The following is a 14,932-nucleotide window of genomic DNA, read 5'->3' on the forward strand; positions in this document are numbered from 1 at the left end:
CTAAATCCATTCGGTCCGGTGTGAAAAATGAAACAGGAAAAATTTCAACAAAACAGTGATGGCGGCCGGCCTGGGAGAGGTGAAAGAGTGCAGGTGTACGCCCCCCCCCTCCCCCGGCACACAACAAGGGAGGGGGGGACTTTGATTGCTTGGCCCGTGGCTTGTAGACGCAGCATCTAGAGTCTTAGTGTTTCCTGTACAGACGCCTCTGCTCGCACTCCAGGTGTCAGTAAGATAGTGACAGTAGATGTGAAGGGCAGCGCCCCCCTGTGGATGAAGATCAAGGACCTGGCCGACGGGGTCACTTACAACTTCCGCATCCGGGCCAAGACGCTGACCTACGGGCCCGAGGTGGAGGCTAACATCACCACCGGACCCGGAGAAGGTAAGGGGGGGCTTTTATGTTGGTCTTCTCTGATGTCAGACACGTTGTTTACTGCTCGGTCGGGCGTTGAGCAGAGGCCTTTACTCTGCTACGTTGTGGGCGGCATGGGGCTGAGGAATTAGGAGTGGGTTGGCTTGCAACCGGAAGTTTGCTAGTTTGAGTGTCGAGGCGTCCCTGAGGAAGACACCGAAGCCTAAGTGCTCCCGACGAGCTTGCTATCGCCCTGTGTGGTTGACTCCGCCGTCAGTGTGTGAATGTGTGTATGAATGGGTGAAGTTTAGGCAATATTGTAAAGTGCTTTGAGTTGCCACTTGTTAGAAAAGCATGATATAAATGCAGTGCCTTTACCGTCTAACACACTTACAGTGACTTCAGATATATGTTGTCACGGAGTAGGTGGGGGGGGGGGGTGGGGCATCTGGCTAGAGGAGGCCTGCAGGTGAGGTTGCAGACATACAATGGGTATCCAGTGCCTTTGGGTCGGGAGTCGAACCTCTTTGTCACTGCACTGTGTTTGCCGACCTTACCATCACGCCGTTGAGACAACACGTTTCGGCTCTTCCCCTGAAGGTTCCCCGGGCCCCCCTGGAGAACCGTTCATCTCCCGTCACGGTGCCGCCCTGACCTTACACTGGACCAGCGGAGACCCCGGCCGCGCCCCCATCACGCGCTACGTCATCGAGGCTAGGCCGTCCGGTGAGTCCCCGGGCTGCTGATTCAGCAGGTTCTTCTCCTCATGGTCCTAGCACTGCCGTCAGAACAAAGGGCTCAGTCTGTGGCTCCTCTCTCCCAGACGAAGGCCTGTGGGACATCCTGATCAAGGACATCCCCAAGGAAGTGACATCGTACACCCTGAACCTGGACATGCTCCGAGAAGGGGTGACGTACAACTTCCGGGTCATCGGGGTCAACGACTACGGCTTCGGGTCACCCAGTGCGCCGTCCCCCTCTATTTCCGGTAGGTCACCCCAAGGGTCATGGGTGGGGTTCAAAGGTGTCTAGGGGCGTACGTGATGCGAGTGATCAGTGCCCGATGTTGAGCCCGGGCTGTGTATTCATGTGTTTATCTGTGTGTTGCGCGCAGCCCAAAAGATGTCTCCCTTCTATGAGGAGTGGTGGTTCCTGGTGGTGATCGCGTTGGTGGGTCTGATCTTCATCCTCCTCCTCGTCTTCATCCTCATTATCCGAGGTCAGAGCAAGAAGTACACCAAGAAAACAGACTCGGGTGAGGAAAAACAAGGAGCCGCTGAATAGACGACTTAGATGTGTTTTTCAAAAAAAGCTTTTTGAACTTGAAAAGCCTATCCAAGCGTGACTATTTCGAGGCTCATTAAGGTTCATTTGAATTATTTTTGTAAAAAAAATTATGTTAAACACCGTTGCCTCCCATTGCAAGTTAGACCTACTGGAGTGATGCTAAACGGTAGCATGGACGGATCATAACTAAACATTAATGCGGCAACAACTAACCAAATCAATTTCTAGGCTAAGTGCCTGGCCACAGGGTGTACTGTTACAACAATGTGAGTCTTAACTTTGATTCGGAGTCATCGTCGCGGCAAACACTCCAGGCTAGCTTACACAATGCTGAGTCATGCCGAGCTCAGTGGAGTTTATTTATACAGCCCCTTATTACAGTTACAATCTCGGAGGGCTTCACAAGCTTATGTTCAGAGGAGATTTAATGGCATCCCTAAATCCTCAAACAGGCAGAAAAAGTCCCCCACAAATAAACCCCAATGGCAAAAGTTAGAGATTCTCAGGGGAAGCACATTAGAGGGTACTTGTTTTTCTTTGTTTGGCTCCGAGTGCGTTTTGCAGTCAGGTGGGCATAGTGCGATATATTAAAAGATGAATTTAAATCAATCCGAAAAAGCAGCACTAAAGGCAGCACTGAAGAGGATTCCAAATCATAAAATAAACAGCCCCTACCCTTCCACGCACCTCGTATACTAATATTAAAGCATGAGCGATCGCTTGCGTTTCAACCGATGAAGTCCATATACGGGGTGGGGGTACTGCAGGGTATTAAAATGCAGGGCGTGTGTGGTGGACATCATCAGTGGGTAGCGGGGTAGGGAGGAGGAGGAGGCTGTAATATCCAACGACAGCGCGCCAAAATGTGAGAGCAGTGCGCTGCGTATGGACAGCCGGTCGATAGCAGCGCAGCGGCTACTTATTTATACCTCACAGGTTGCTCTGATGGACAGGAGGGCCAGACAAGGTCGGTCTGGGGCTAATTGGCCAGAGGTTGTTTGGTGACCCAGCAGAAAGGTGTGGTTGATGGGGAAGACAGACTGAAAGGAGGAGGGGGGGGCGGGGGCTGAGGGGGTGGAGGAGCAGCAGGAGGAGGAGGAGGTGGAGGAGGTGGGATGGTTTGATGGGAGGACAGGAGAGCAAGGCGGGGGGGTACAGAACAGGGAGAAGGATCAACCAAGCATGACGTAGCTTTTCCCCCTCTCAACACAGCTGTGTGTTTGTGTGTGTTTGTGCGTGTGCGTGCGTGTGTGTGTGCGTGTGTGTGTGTGTGTGAGATGTGTGTGTTGATGTTGTACTTGCTAACCTTGAGCCCTCAGAGATAGGGTGATTTTTCCCAAGTCACCACAGGGGGTCTGAGGATCCCCCCCCCCCGCTTAATATCCTGCATTCTAATGAATTTTTAATGTTGTGATTTACAAATTAAATAGCTGACAGAAAATTTGTTCAAAGAATCTATGTACCAAACATATATGTATATCCACAAAAATCCACTCACTCGCTTAGCTTGCGGCTTATATTTTCTTCGGCTCCCTTTTCAAGCGTCGCTGCTGAAGTGATTAGAAGCACGCGCGGCATTAACACCTGATAGAGTGCTGCCTGACGCAGATGGCCAATCACAACGCGCGGGCTTATCATCGTGCGGCTTTATGATTGGATTAGCAACTTTATTGAACTATTAGCCTACAGACAACGATCCCGGTCTCATCGCGCTGTGTTATGATTGCATTAGCAACCTCATTAGCTCACAGACAACAATCGCTGCCTTATCGCACTGCGTTATGATTGGATAGTGACTTCATGTGGAACTATTAACCAGCCACCGTAGATGCCAGCGGCAGATACAAAAGACAAGTTAAAGATACGGATCTCAATACGGAAACGAAAACTCACCGATGTGAGTATTCACATCGGTGAGTAATTATTCTCAGCCGTAGGAGAATGATTTCTCCGGGCTGAGGACAGTGAAAACCGGGACTCTACTGGGAAAATCCTTGGGCGAGGGTTGGCGAGTACAGTGTGTGTGTGTGTGTGTGTGTGTGTGTGTGTGTGTGTGTGTGTGTGTGTGTGTGTGTGCGCGTGTGCGCGTGAGTGCTTGTGTGTGTGTCTGCAAGTTGGTCTCCAGGGTCAGTAGCCGGGTCTGGTTCGGTGGGATCAATCCAGACAAAGTCCATGTTTGTCTGGGGAGACAAAGAGAGCTTCTTGTGCGCACTCAGCCCCAAACCGGACTCAGCCGACCGCAAAGAAATGTTGATTTTACCAGGGGGCCGGGGTGGACGTTAGGCCCTGGGGCCAGCACGGGGGAAGGTCACACTAAATAGCCAGGTAGAGGAGAGGTCAACTGGGCCACCAGCCCAGTTCTACTCAGTTTGACCCAGTTAGGTTTAAAGTGGACCAAGTGTGTGTGTGTGTCTGTCTGTGTGTGTCTGTGTGTGTGTGTGTCGTGTGTGTGTGTGTGTCGTGTGTGTGTGTCGTGTGTGTGTGTGTGTGTCGTGTGTGTATGTGGATGTGTCGTGTGTGTGTGTGTGTGTGAGTGTGTGTGTGTGTGCGTGTGTGTGTGTGTGTGCATGTGTTTGTGAATGTGTGTGTGTGTCTGTGTGTATGTGTGTCGGTATGTTTGAGTATAAGTGCGATCAAACCAAAGAAAGAAACCCTTTGAACAACACAGAAACACAGCTTTAATAAGAGAACCTCTCTGTATGTTTCCAATTATTCTCCAGCATACAAGGGTCAGTCAAAGCGTGGGCGAAAGTCTCTCTATACATGATACATCTATATCTTTATTTATAAGTACATATGATGATGATGATGATGATGATGGCTGCAACAACCACCACCACAACAAGGGGAATGAACCGTGTGCTCCTGTCGTCCAGGCAACCACTCCAACTGCAACGCTCTACCCCTGTCCCATGGGGAGATGGTGCGTCTGGACGAGGGCCGCTTCCCCACACTGGAGCTCAACAACCGCCGCCTCTCCGTCAAGAACTCCTTCTGTCGCAAGAACGGCATTTACACCCGGTTAGTCCTCTAACCACTCAATCCACAACACACACTCCCGCTCGATCCGCAGTCTCCCCTGGTGGGGCTGCCGTTTTGCTGTGATTATCATCTGAAGAGGGAGGGTGGGGGGGGGGGGTGGGGAGATTATGACAAAAAAATGTCAGCTGTGTAAGCGCATCGAATTCCCTAGTTCCCCCGTCCTCCCCGAAGTGTCTTGTTTGTGCCGCGCTCGTGAATGCAGTTTGCGTTCGCGGCGTTTTGTTTGCCTTTCGTCTCCTCTCCTCTTTCCCCCCCTAAGCCCCCCGCTCCAGAGAATCCCGTCCGTCTCGAGAGAACAATCACAGCCCCTCAAGAAGCACGGCTGCTAATCTACGCTGCGTCCGCTCATATTCCTCTGTTCGGTGTGTGTGCGTTTGTGTGTGTAAAATAACAATTTATGTAAGAGGGGCAGGGGGGAGGGGGGGGCAAACACAATGCCAGCCTGTTAGCATTCACTGGCGTCTCGCAATGAGCTCTTTGTCTCTCCGTGACGGCCAGGAAACAAAGAGAGCTTATTGGTCAGTGCAAGCGATCTCAAACTGGCCCTTGGCCCAGAAGCCCTTCGTTGTGAAGCCCGCTACGAGTCTGTCGCTGAATATAAACCAGCCCCGGCATTGCGCAAAACCCCCCCCCCCGTCCTACAGGACTTTGGCAGGCCCGCCGGTCCGCGAAGGTAAACAGCAGATAAGGGGGTTTGGATTCCGCACAACCCCTAGGACAGACAGGATAGAGAGGAGAACAGGATTGGTTAATACATCCCGGCATCGCGGCCGTGATTTGCGTTTATCGTCGAGACGACGGGAGGCTGAGGGAGTCCGCGGCAGCGATGCCGGCAGGGCACTCATTACCGCGGCAACGGGCGCGATGGGGTGCGGCGAGGGCAGGGAGGAATCTGTTTGGAGCAATGAGGGGAGGGGGGGGGGTTGTGGTAGTGGGTGAGGTTAGGGGCGGGGGGGGGAGGAGGGGAGGGGGATCAAAGGACCTTGAGATGCTCCCTGGCTTTGAAGGGCTCCTCTCAGCCGGGGTGCCCGGACTGCGCTAATGATCTCTGGCCTGAGGAAGCCGGGTGGAAGGGCTCCCCGGGGGGCAGGCGGATGGCGGGGGGTAAAGGGGGAGGGAGGATATAGAGGGGAGGGAGGGATGAAGAGGGAAGGATGAGGCAAGGAGAGAGCAAAATACAGGGGCTGATAAATAATGCAAGGCTCTCGCTGGCAACGTTTTGGAATGTGATGGGCATAGCACCTTGGAGGCGCTCCCTTTGCTCCACCACTCGGCGCCCTTAGCTTCGGCTTGGCCACAACTTGTACTTTTCTTTTTTTTTCTTTTTCGGGATGGCTGGCGCAATCCCCTGACTGAATGTTAAGCAGATATTTTATCATACTGTGAGGCATTTCGCTGGCGGCTCCAGGCCAATCATCATCTGTGTGTTCTGAGTCGTTCTGTTCTCGACTGTCAAATAACGCCGTCTCAAAGTCTTTTTCTGTCTTTCCTTATTTATTTATTATGTCCTTCGTCACATTTATTTTTCTCATCTATTTGTTAGATTGCTGGATATTCTTATGGTTTACAATTTGGCACTCTTCCATTTCCATTCACAATTGTGTGTTTCCTTCCATAACGTGATAATCCGAGCCATTATCCTGCATTCTTTTATGTTTTTCACCCAAGTAATGTTTGGCACAAATCGCTTCATCTTGCGTGGGGCGTAATGGCCCAATACAAATCTCAGTGGGATTCTTCATCGTACATCTCCCTCCCACACACACTGTAACCCCAGGGGGGAAAACAAAGGGTCAATATACCGCAGTGGAACTTACAAAACAAAACAAAACACACATGCAAACATCACTAACTGCTCTGTTTTGCTAAACTTATTAACTCCAGCCAAACGTTGCTGCAGGTCTTTCCCTAAGTACCATGAGTCCATGAAAAGCAATTTATAAACTTAGCTCCAGCAGTGGGAGGGGGGGGGGGGGTGTTGGCGATGCTTAGATATTCAATAGTTTTACATTACATCTAATGACCTGCCTGGATCTTTGGACAGCAGTCCACTTTAATCAGCTTGTCCAATTGTTGTTCCATCGGGGGCTTGGGGAGAGAGGGGAGGGGGGGCGTACTGTCTTTTCCGTCTTATGACAGTTTAGCGAAGTAATGGAAAACGCAGGCCTCCTCCGCGGGCTCCAGGCAGACAGCAGACGCTTTGCAGATCAGAGGGAGAGCGAGGAGCCAGAGAAACAGGCCAATTTAAGTCTCTGATACTGCGTCCCAGTTGCCGGTCTGAATGCAAAACCAATCCTTCCTGCGGTGCTCTGCCACTGAACCAGCACAGCTATCGGGGCCCCCGATCGCTAGGTTCCCTGTGTACGCATGGAGGATGTGCGAGTTAATCCTCATGAATCCCCTGCAGTAGATGAAGCGTCGCACCCAAAGATGCTTTGGGTCTCTGTCTCTGGCCCTGTCTGTTAGTCATCTGACAGTCAAGTGTTAGCCCGGCCGTAGCAGAGGAAATACCTTTTGTTTTCCATAACAGTATTCCCAGGCCGTTCACACATGAACTCCGTCTGATCCCCAGGGAACCAGGTCCAGAGGTGATAAGGAGATGCACTTTCGTGCATGCAGCGCACAGAAGGAAATGTTGATTTTCCCTGGGGCCAGCATGGGGGAGGTCACACTAAATAGCAAGGTAGAGGAGAGGTCAACCCGGCCTCCAGTCCAGCTCCACTCAGTTTGACCCCGCCGAGTTCACACATATTGGAGATACTCTGTATACTTTAGGCGAGGGTTGGCGCCTGGGTAGAGCCTGTTGGAGGCGTCGGAGCCTACCCTCTTTTGGCGCTGATATCAATACTGCATTTGTTTAGACGGAATATCAATGGGAGACGATAGCAGAAATAAGTTGGAACGCAAAATAAGGGCAGGAGGAGAAAATCAGGATGCATCTACAATCCCTTCTCTCGATTTCGCACCAGCCGCATGATAAAAGCGTCATCAATGGGCCAGCAACACGCCCACTCGCTCGTTTTGGAATTCTTGGAGTTCTGTGTGAATTCTGCTCTCTTATTCTCTGGACACGAGGGGCATGGTAGTTTAAACACCAGTGGACAGATTCTGACGTTTTTGTTCACACAAATAGAGAATTTCCAGCTTGGGGTGAATGTGTGAGTCTCAGACCCAGTGAAAAACGACCTAGAAAATGATGTTCTTTTGCTTTTTCATAATGGTGGCAGAACTATGTCACTTTTTCATTTCGGCCTGTCGCTTTCATTTTGAATCATCTCTGATTATATTAAAGGTGCTATATGTAAGGTTTGCAGTTGCTAAGAGACATTGAAGAGTGACGATTTTGAAACTAATCAACACAAAAATGTCCCCTCCCCTGCTCCCTCCCTTCCTAGGTTTCTCCGCTCCTTTGAGAGGTGTTGTATTTCAAGCACCTGTTAATGACCTGTTGTTCCAGGAACTAGACATGAATGAGATGACGTGACTGGTCAGAAATAAGCTGGGAACGGTCTAAATCAAAGTGGTCTGATACAGGGGCTGGCACGGTTAACTCTAAACAGATATTTTTCCCTTGCACTTCCCACACACTAATTGCCGAGGGTGAGCGATGGGTGAACCCAAATAATAGCTCCTAAATCGTACCTACTTTGTCTTTAATATCACCAATAATAACCATGACCAACACTGCCCAGGTGGGTTTAGTCGTGGGAGGATGGATCGCAGTGGAACACTTTTTATTTTATTCACGTCATCGCTACTGCGCCGAAAAAGTTTTGGAGTGCAGGTGTCAATGTAAATGTCCTGATTTTACATCTGTCTTTCTCCCCCTCTCTCCCTCCCTCTCTCTCTCCCTCTCGCTCCCTCTCTCCCTCTCTCACTCCCTCTCTCCCTCTCTCTCCCTCTCTCTCTCTCCCTCTCTCTCTCTCTCTCTCGCTCGCTCTCTCTCGCTCTCTCTCTCTCCCTCTCTCTCTCTCTCTCTCTCTCTCTCTCTTTCTCTCTCTCTCTCTCTCTCTCTCTCTCTCTCCCTCTCTCCCTCTCCTTGCCCCGGCTGTCGCTGCAGGTCTCCTCCACGGCCCAGTCCTGGTAGTCTGCACTACTCTGACGAGGATGTCAGCACCAAGTATAATGACCTGATCCCTGCCGAGAGCAGCAGCCTCACCGAGAAGCCCTCCGAGATCTCCGACTCGCAGGTAATGCGCTCACGCTTGGCGGCGCCCCCTCCTGGCTGGCTCTTAGTCGTCATCGTCTTACCTTCCGAGCCAATCAGAACCGGAGCTCAAAGTGTCGACGCGCACTTTCAAAAGATTTCATTTGTTTCGTACGTCCGCCAGAGTAATAAAGGATAGTTCTCTGGATTCAAACGGAAATAGAACACTTTTTCCCGTCGTCGATCGCATAATCTCACTGTGCCTTTCTCTCAGTCAATGTCTCCCCCCCCCTCCCCCCCAACCCCGCTGCGTCTCACCCCCGCGGACCACCTCGCTCCCACATATTTCTTCATTCCTCATAAATACTGCTCCTCCGCACAGAGGCCGCGGAAGAAGTCAATATTTCCCGAGATGACGAGGGGGGAGATTGGCACAAACAATGGCAGCAGACGCCTCATAAAGTGCCAGCGCACGGGACTCAATAACAGTCAACAGAATGAAAAGATGAAAGTCCGCCCGCCATGAGTCACTGTGCAAAATAAATGGCTAATAGTCGAAACAGGCCAAAAGCCCCTCTCTTCCTCCCTCTCTCTCTCTCTCCCTCTCTCTCCCCCCTGCCCAAGAGTTCAAGAGTTTCTCATTATGAGTGCTTCCTTCCACGAACAGGAAGTATGGATTGGATTCCCATGCCCTTCCCGTTCTGGTGTGCCATGTCTTCATCACTAATGAAATGTCCCCAGCAGAGGAAGTGTCCTTTGAGGAGATCAATGGGAGTAGATCTGGATGGCTGTTGTTGTTGTTGTTGTTGTTGTTGCTCTTCTGGTCCTGCCGTTGCGCGTGAGTCAGCTGTTGTGTAGCGATGAAAAGTTGTTCTGATCACCCCACCTAGAGAACGGAGGGGGCGGGCGGTGATGCTGCATGAGGGTAGCAATAAAAAGCTGAATAAACGGTGGGCAGCGTTTGACAACCCCGCTTGCTCATCTCCCCTCACCCGCTGATCCGAGCCACCCCCGCTCGCGTATTTATCCTAAAAGCTTCACAGTGAAAACATTGTCTCAACCTGAATAAACAATAGCTTGTGCAAACACATGAGTGCCACCTGGAAACGCCCCCCCCGTCCCCGTCCCCGTCCCCCCATCGCTGAAACTCTATTATTCTTCCCTGGCCCACCCCCACATCGCTGTTTACCTGCCACTTGTGCAAATAGTTTGACTAGGTGGTGTCTTGGCATCGCTGGAGCGGCGGGCATTCAGGCAGCCATTGTACCATCTCTCTCTCTCTCTCTCTCTCTGCCACTCTCGCTCCCTCTTTCTCCCTCCCCCTCTCCCTCTATCCCTCTCTCTCTCTCTCTCTCCCTATCTATTCCTGTCTCTCTCTCTCTCTCTCTCCCTCTCTCTCTCTCTTTCTCCCTATTTCTTCCTCTTTCACTCTCTATCCCTCTCTCTCTCTCTCTCTCTCTCTCTCTCTCTCTCTCTCTCTCTCTCTCTCTCTCTCTTTCTATTCCCTCCCCCTCCCCGCATCCCCAGAGCCCAAAACATTCCCTTCCCCTTCATGTTTTCGGTGTCTCAATATGTGTGCGAGATAAACCTTCCCCCTCATGATCCATTGATGGATGGCTGCTGCGAGACCCCCTCGTGTAAACACCAACTCCCGTCTGTGTCAAACTCCAGGGTGTTCAATGTCATCACCTCGGTGCTGTCCAGGCCTCCGGGTAAGCGATCGGAGAACCCCCTACCCGTCCGCAGAGACCTCTGTGCTATCAGTAGACTCCAGTTAGAGCTGTCCTATAGTATCAGCCATCTCCAGCCCGTGTCCTATTAGAAACCCTGCTTTTAATCAGCTGGTTGTAATGAGTCGTAGGCGTCCTCGTAGGCGAGTTGATGTCTGACCCCGACATCGGAATTAATTGCTTACCGAATTCACTCGCAGGTAAGTGACGGACCCAGAAGTCCGCTGTATTAGCCTGCTAGATAAGTAATGAATGAACGGTGTAATAGATTAGCTTGGATAGTGAATCGATTCTCTGTTTGGGTACGTTGTGGCGTTGGAGGCAGCGTGGTTCTGTATGGATGAATGAAGTAACGCTTCGGCCGTGACACCCCCCCCCCCCCCAGGGAAGCGACAGTGAATACGAGGTGGACCAGGGCCGCCAGAAGACCCACTCCTTCGTCAACCACTACATCAGCGACCCCACCTACTACAACTCGTGGCGGCGTCAGCAGAAGGGCGTCACGAGGCCCCCCGCCTACGGCTACGCCCAGCCGGACCCCCTGGCGGAGCCACAGCACCAGCCGACCCCACTGCCCCCACTGCCTCCGCTTCCCCCGCTACTGCCCCGGAGCGAGCCCTCCCCCCAGCCCCCCCACGGCTCCGCCCAGAGCACCCTGTTCAGGCCCAAGGGGAGCCGGACTCCCACTCCGTCTCTGCTGTCCCCGGAGCCCCCCAGCCAGCACGGGACCCTGTACCGGCCCCCCAGCAGCCTGGGATGCCCCACGCAGCCTCCTACCGCGGGCTTCTCCTCCTTCGTCTGAGGACCAGGTGTTCTTCTGGGAACAGTATCCCCGGGACCCCCCCCCCCATCGGACCCCTGGGGAGGGCCCTATGGTTGAGGGTTCACCAACGGGGGGGCGTGTTTGAGAACTGACTTTGTTTGGATTTATTTATCTTTGTTTGTTGGGTTGTTTTTTTTTTGCCCCGATAATGCCCTAGTATTCAGTGCTGAATGACGATGAAACAGCATTTTATCATCTGTGAATAGGATTCATTATTTTGCGTGCGTGTGTTATGTGTGTGTGCGTGTGAGTGTGTGTGCCTGCGGGTATGACTGTGTTATCATTGTACTATAGTTTTCTTTCTCAAAATAAAGGACAATCATTTTTATGTTTTCTTGCGATGCTTCTGCACATGTGTTACAAATGAATCCTATCCCCTAGGCGAACGAGGAAGGATCCGAGATTCTGAAGAAAAAAAGAAATCCTTGTTTTAAAAAAGAAAAAGTGTTATGATTTAAATATTGCTGCTGTACAGCAAAGGATGTGAAGTCACTTCTGCGCATCAGTGCTCTACCTGCAACTGTACAATGGAGAACAAAAACACTGACCAAAATAACAAAAAAAAGACGTTGACCAATGATGATCAAGGAGAGGCTGGCGGGACCGGGAATGTGAACAAAACGATCGGACGGACTTGAGGACTTGAGATGCAGTACCACCGCGGTCCATAAACTAAAACCTTCTCGCAGCCTGATGTTCAACCCGCCTACGTGTTTACTCAATGTTATCCGTCTCATATCGCTCACCTGATGTTTGTGACCGTCAGAGCACTGCAACGTGAGCGTGTTTTGGATCACGCACACACACACACACACACACACACACACACACGCACACACACGAGCGCCTTGTGGCACCCTTCATAGTCGTCTGGGGAACATGTTGGTGGTGTAGTTTTTTCTTTTTTCGATCTTGCCGACGACCCTTTCAAAGATATTGATGGTAAACGACCGAGCAGCCAAACAAAAGTGCTCTTGGTTTGATGTCACTGCAGTTGCCGGTGACCTGTATACGTTTTTAGCAGCAAATTGGACTTATCTGTAAAGTTTTTCCGACGACATAATGACACAAGCCACAATCACTGAATATCAATTAAGTATAAGAAGGAGACATTTCTTAAGGGTGTAGGTCTACCGACGGTGTTTTGCAAGAGACTGCTGCATGTGTTTTTACAGTTTTTTAACCCAAGACCTCATCACGCAAGCTTTGAGTCATTGCAGTTACAAACAAGTTTTCCTTTACTTCCATGGATGCTGTTGGCTATTGTGACTATGCTAAAGGTTTTTTGGTTTCCTGTTCTATGAGAAAATAATGGTTTCTTTATGAACATTAAGACTAGTGGAGTTACAGCATAGGGTTGGCTTGTATATGAGATGGCAGTTATGATTGTTATTCATAAGACGTTGCTGTGTTATGATATCAAATAATAGAGATCAAAGAGATTGCTATAGTGATATACCATGATGTCTGTCTTTCTGCAAGGTTGAATTAATCATCCGCAAAGTAAGAGAGATATGTGGGTTTTGAATCTGTCTACTCTGACACAAAATGCACTGTATATAAATCACCCATATCAGTTGTGTGTGGAATGCATCAACCAGGACTATGTTTGAGCATTTCGTGACAAATTATGCTACAGTGCTATTGTTATGTTACAATACAACATGACAGTTTACTTTATTTGTTTTTTTCGGGAGTTTTTCTACTCATATGTTCAGAAGCGTTTTAATGGGACAACGGAAGCTTGGATTAAAGTTTGCAGTGTGCAACACTGTTTATTATAGTTCCAGGACATCATATTCTTTTTTTTTCTTTTTTTTTTCTAGTGTGGAAACGCTGTAAATAAGATCATGATGAAATAAATTATTCTATTTTGTAATTGTTTTTTAGTTGATAATTATTCGAAAACTTGACAGAGTTTCGGTGAACACCGACAGCAGCACTTGCAGTTCGTTAAGCACAGCAAATAAGGATCAGCACCATGTTTTGGATTAGCATTCTGAAAAAAAGAAGAAACTGTTACTTTGTTTTGCCTTTATCGCATTTTGATTTGATTTCTTCTTCTCGTGATGTCTGAAGCTGGAGCGAGTGAAGCAGTGTGTTAACCTCACCGTGTAGAGATGATATGCTCTGTTTAGCCACAACAGACAAAGAGATGGAAGGGCCTGAGGGCAGAGGGTTTAAATCAGGGACACACTGACCCGGCATCAGTGTGTTTAAAAGCTGATGAGGGGGAGACTTGAGGTCGAGCCGCACAGGGGTTGTGTCTGGATAATCTCCTTATTCCACACCGGAAAACATTGATCTGCAGTGAAGGCCAAAGCTAAAGAAACGAGGCGCCAACGCAGACAAAGAATGAGAATGTTCAACTCCTGTCCAGAAAAACAAAGTTGTTTTCATGGGTATGTTTTTTAGCTTGCTTCTAATTTTGGGGTAATTGCCCGTCCACGAACGATACAACTGTCGATTTAAAAATATATTTTATTCTGAATTAAAGAAAGTAAAGTGTTGTTAAGACTTTGGATTATGGGTGTTGCTTATTACACAAGGTGTTTTTGACAAGGTTTGACGTGCAAATAATCGTTCTGAGAAAATACAAATTAAACTATTTCGCAAAGCATCAGAAGAAAAATCTTTGACAATCAGAATTTTGGAATTTTTCAACCGACAATTATATCAATAGTATCGTACAGTAAGAAAAAGTGTACATATGGTGAAGGAGCAGGTAGACTTTGGGTTGTAGGACGCCGCTAGTGGGAAGTGGACCACTGCAACATCCAGACGAATTATTGCCATTGTCCTTAGAACATTCCATAGATATCTACCCTAGTCATCCTAGTATTGAACTGAGAGATATGGGGTGGGGGGGGGGGGATTGCATAAAGTGGCTCTATAATTCAACGACACCTGGGTCAGGCATTACTCTGATGATGATGGGATGATTGCAGGGGAGTTGCACCAGACGATTGCTATGTCGGGGAGGTGGAGATGTTATTATCTTGGCAGGGAATCTCAAGCCTTTCAGTGGTGAGGCCGGGGGGTGGGGGGTTATAACATGGAACTTACCTCAGGGACCTATGCATCCCCGCTTCCAGAGCATAGACCTTTGTGTCTCCCCTGTGGCACAGAAACAATCTATTTGATGATATATGGCGGTGTAATTACACCCCGTAAAATGTCCTTGTCTCCCATGCTGGTGCCTCCCCAGTCAAATATGTTCCTCGATTGCTTTATATAAGATCAGCCAGAAAAATGATATCTAATAATGATAAAATAATACTTCTTCTATTTAAAAAAATAAATAAAAAATCATGGTGATAAATACAACAAATAACTTGGCAATGCCTTCACACCAGGGTTGTGGTTCACACAACCGCGGCCTAGGGATCGCGGAGAAGCCTGCGTTTCCTTAATGAATTTAGTAATCAGCCTCTCTGACGATGGGTCTCCGTTGGAGATCTTGACAGCAGAAGCAAAGGACTCTGGGTCCGGCTCGGGGATCAATACGGACCCGCTCGACCCCGGGATATTGTTTCATGGCTTCATGA

At 49.5% G+C, this 14,932-nt stretch overlaps 1 protein-coding gene across 2 annotated transcripts; it reads left to right on the top strand.

Moving 5' to 3' along the window:
- The first annotated feature begins 265 nt into the window (after positions 1-265).
- Positions 266-11,648, top strand: LOC307083136 (protein sidekick-2-like). Of its 2 annotated transcripts, none has more exons than XM_079746945.1 (7): positions 266-385; positions 956-1,081; positions 1,179-1,343; positions 1,470-1,610; positions 4,519-4,663; positions 8,745-8,874; positions 10,947-11,648. In XM_079746945.1, exons 1-7 carry the CDS (start codon positions 274-276, stop codon positions 11,361-11,363), a joined length of 1,236 nt encoding a protein of 411 aa, XP_079603071.1. In that variant the 5' UTR covers positions 266-273; the 3' UTR covers positions 11,364-11,648. The 2 variants fall into 2 exon arrangements, with proteins under 2 accessions (XP_079603071.1, XP_079603072.1); XM_079746946.1 differs by having other exon boundaries at positions 1,470-1,574.
- Positions 11,649-14,932: the final 3,284 nt, after the last annotated feature.

The sequence above is a fragment of the Pollachius pollachius genome (assembly GCF_949987615.1).
Source record: "Pollachius pollachius genome assembly, chromosome: 11".
NCBI classification, from domain to species: Eukaryota; Metazoa; Chordata; class Actinopteri; order Gadiformes; family Gadidae; genus Pollachius; species Pollachius pollachius.

Excerpts from the sequence above, each read along its gene's own strand:
- LOC307083136 (XM_079746945.1), top strand. The coding sequence starts at position 274 with ATGAAGATCAAGGACCTGGCCGACGGGGTCACTTACAACTTCCGCATC. Across the intron at positions 386-955 it reads CACCACCGGACCCGGAGAAG|GTTCCCCGGGCCCCCCTGGA; the intron begins GTAAGGGGGGGC and ends CTTCCCCTGAAG. Across the intron at positions 1,082-1,178 it reads CATCGAGGCTAGGCCGTCCG|ACGAAGGCCTGTGGGACATC; the intron begins GTGAGTCCCCGG and ends CCTCTCTCCCAG.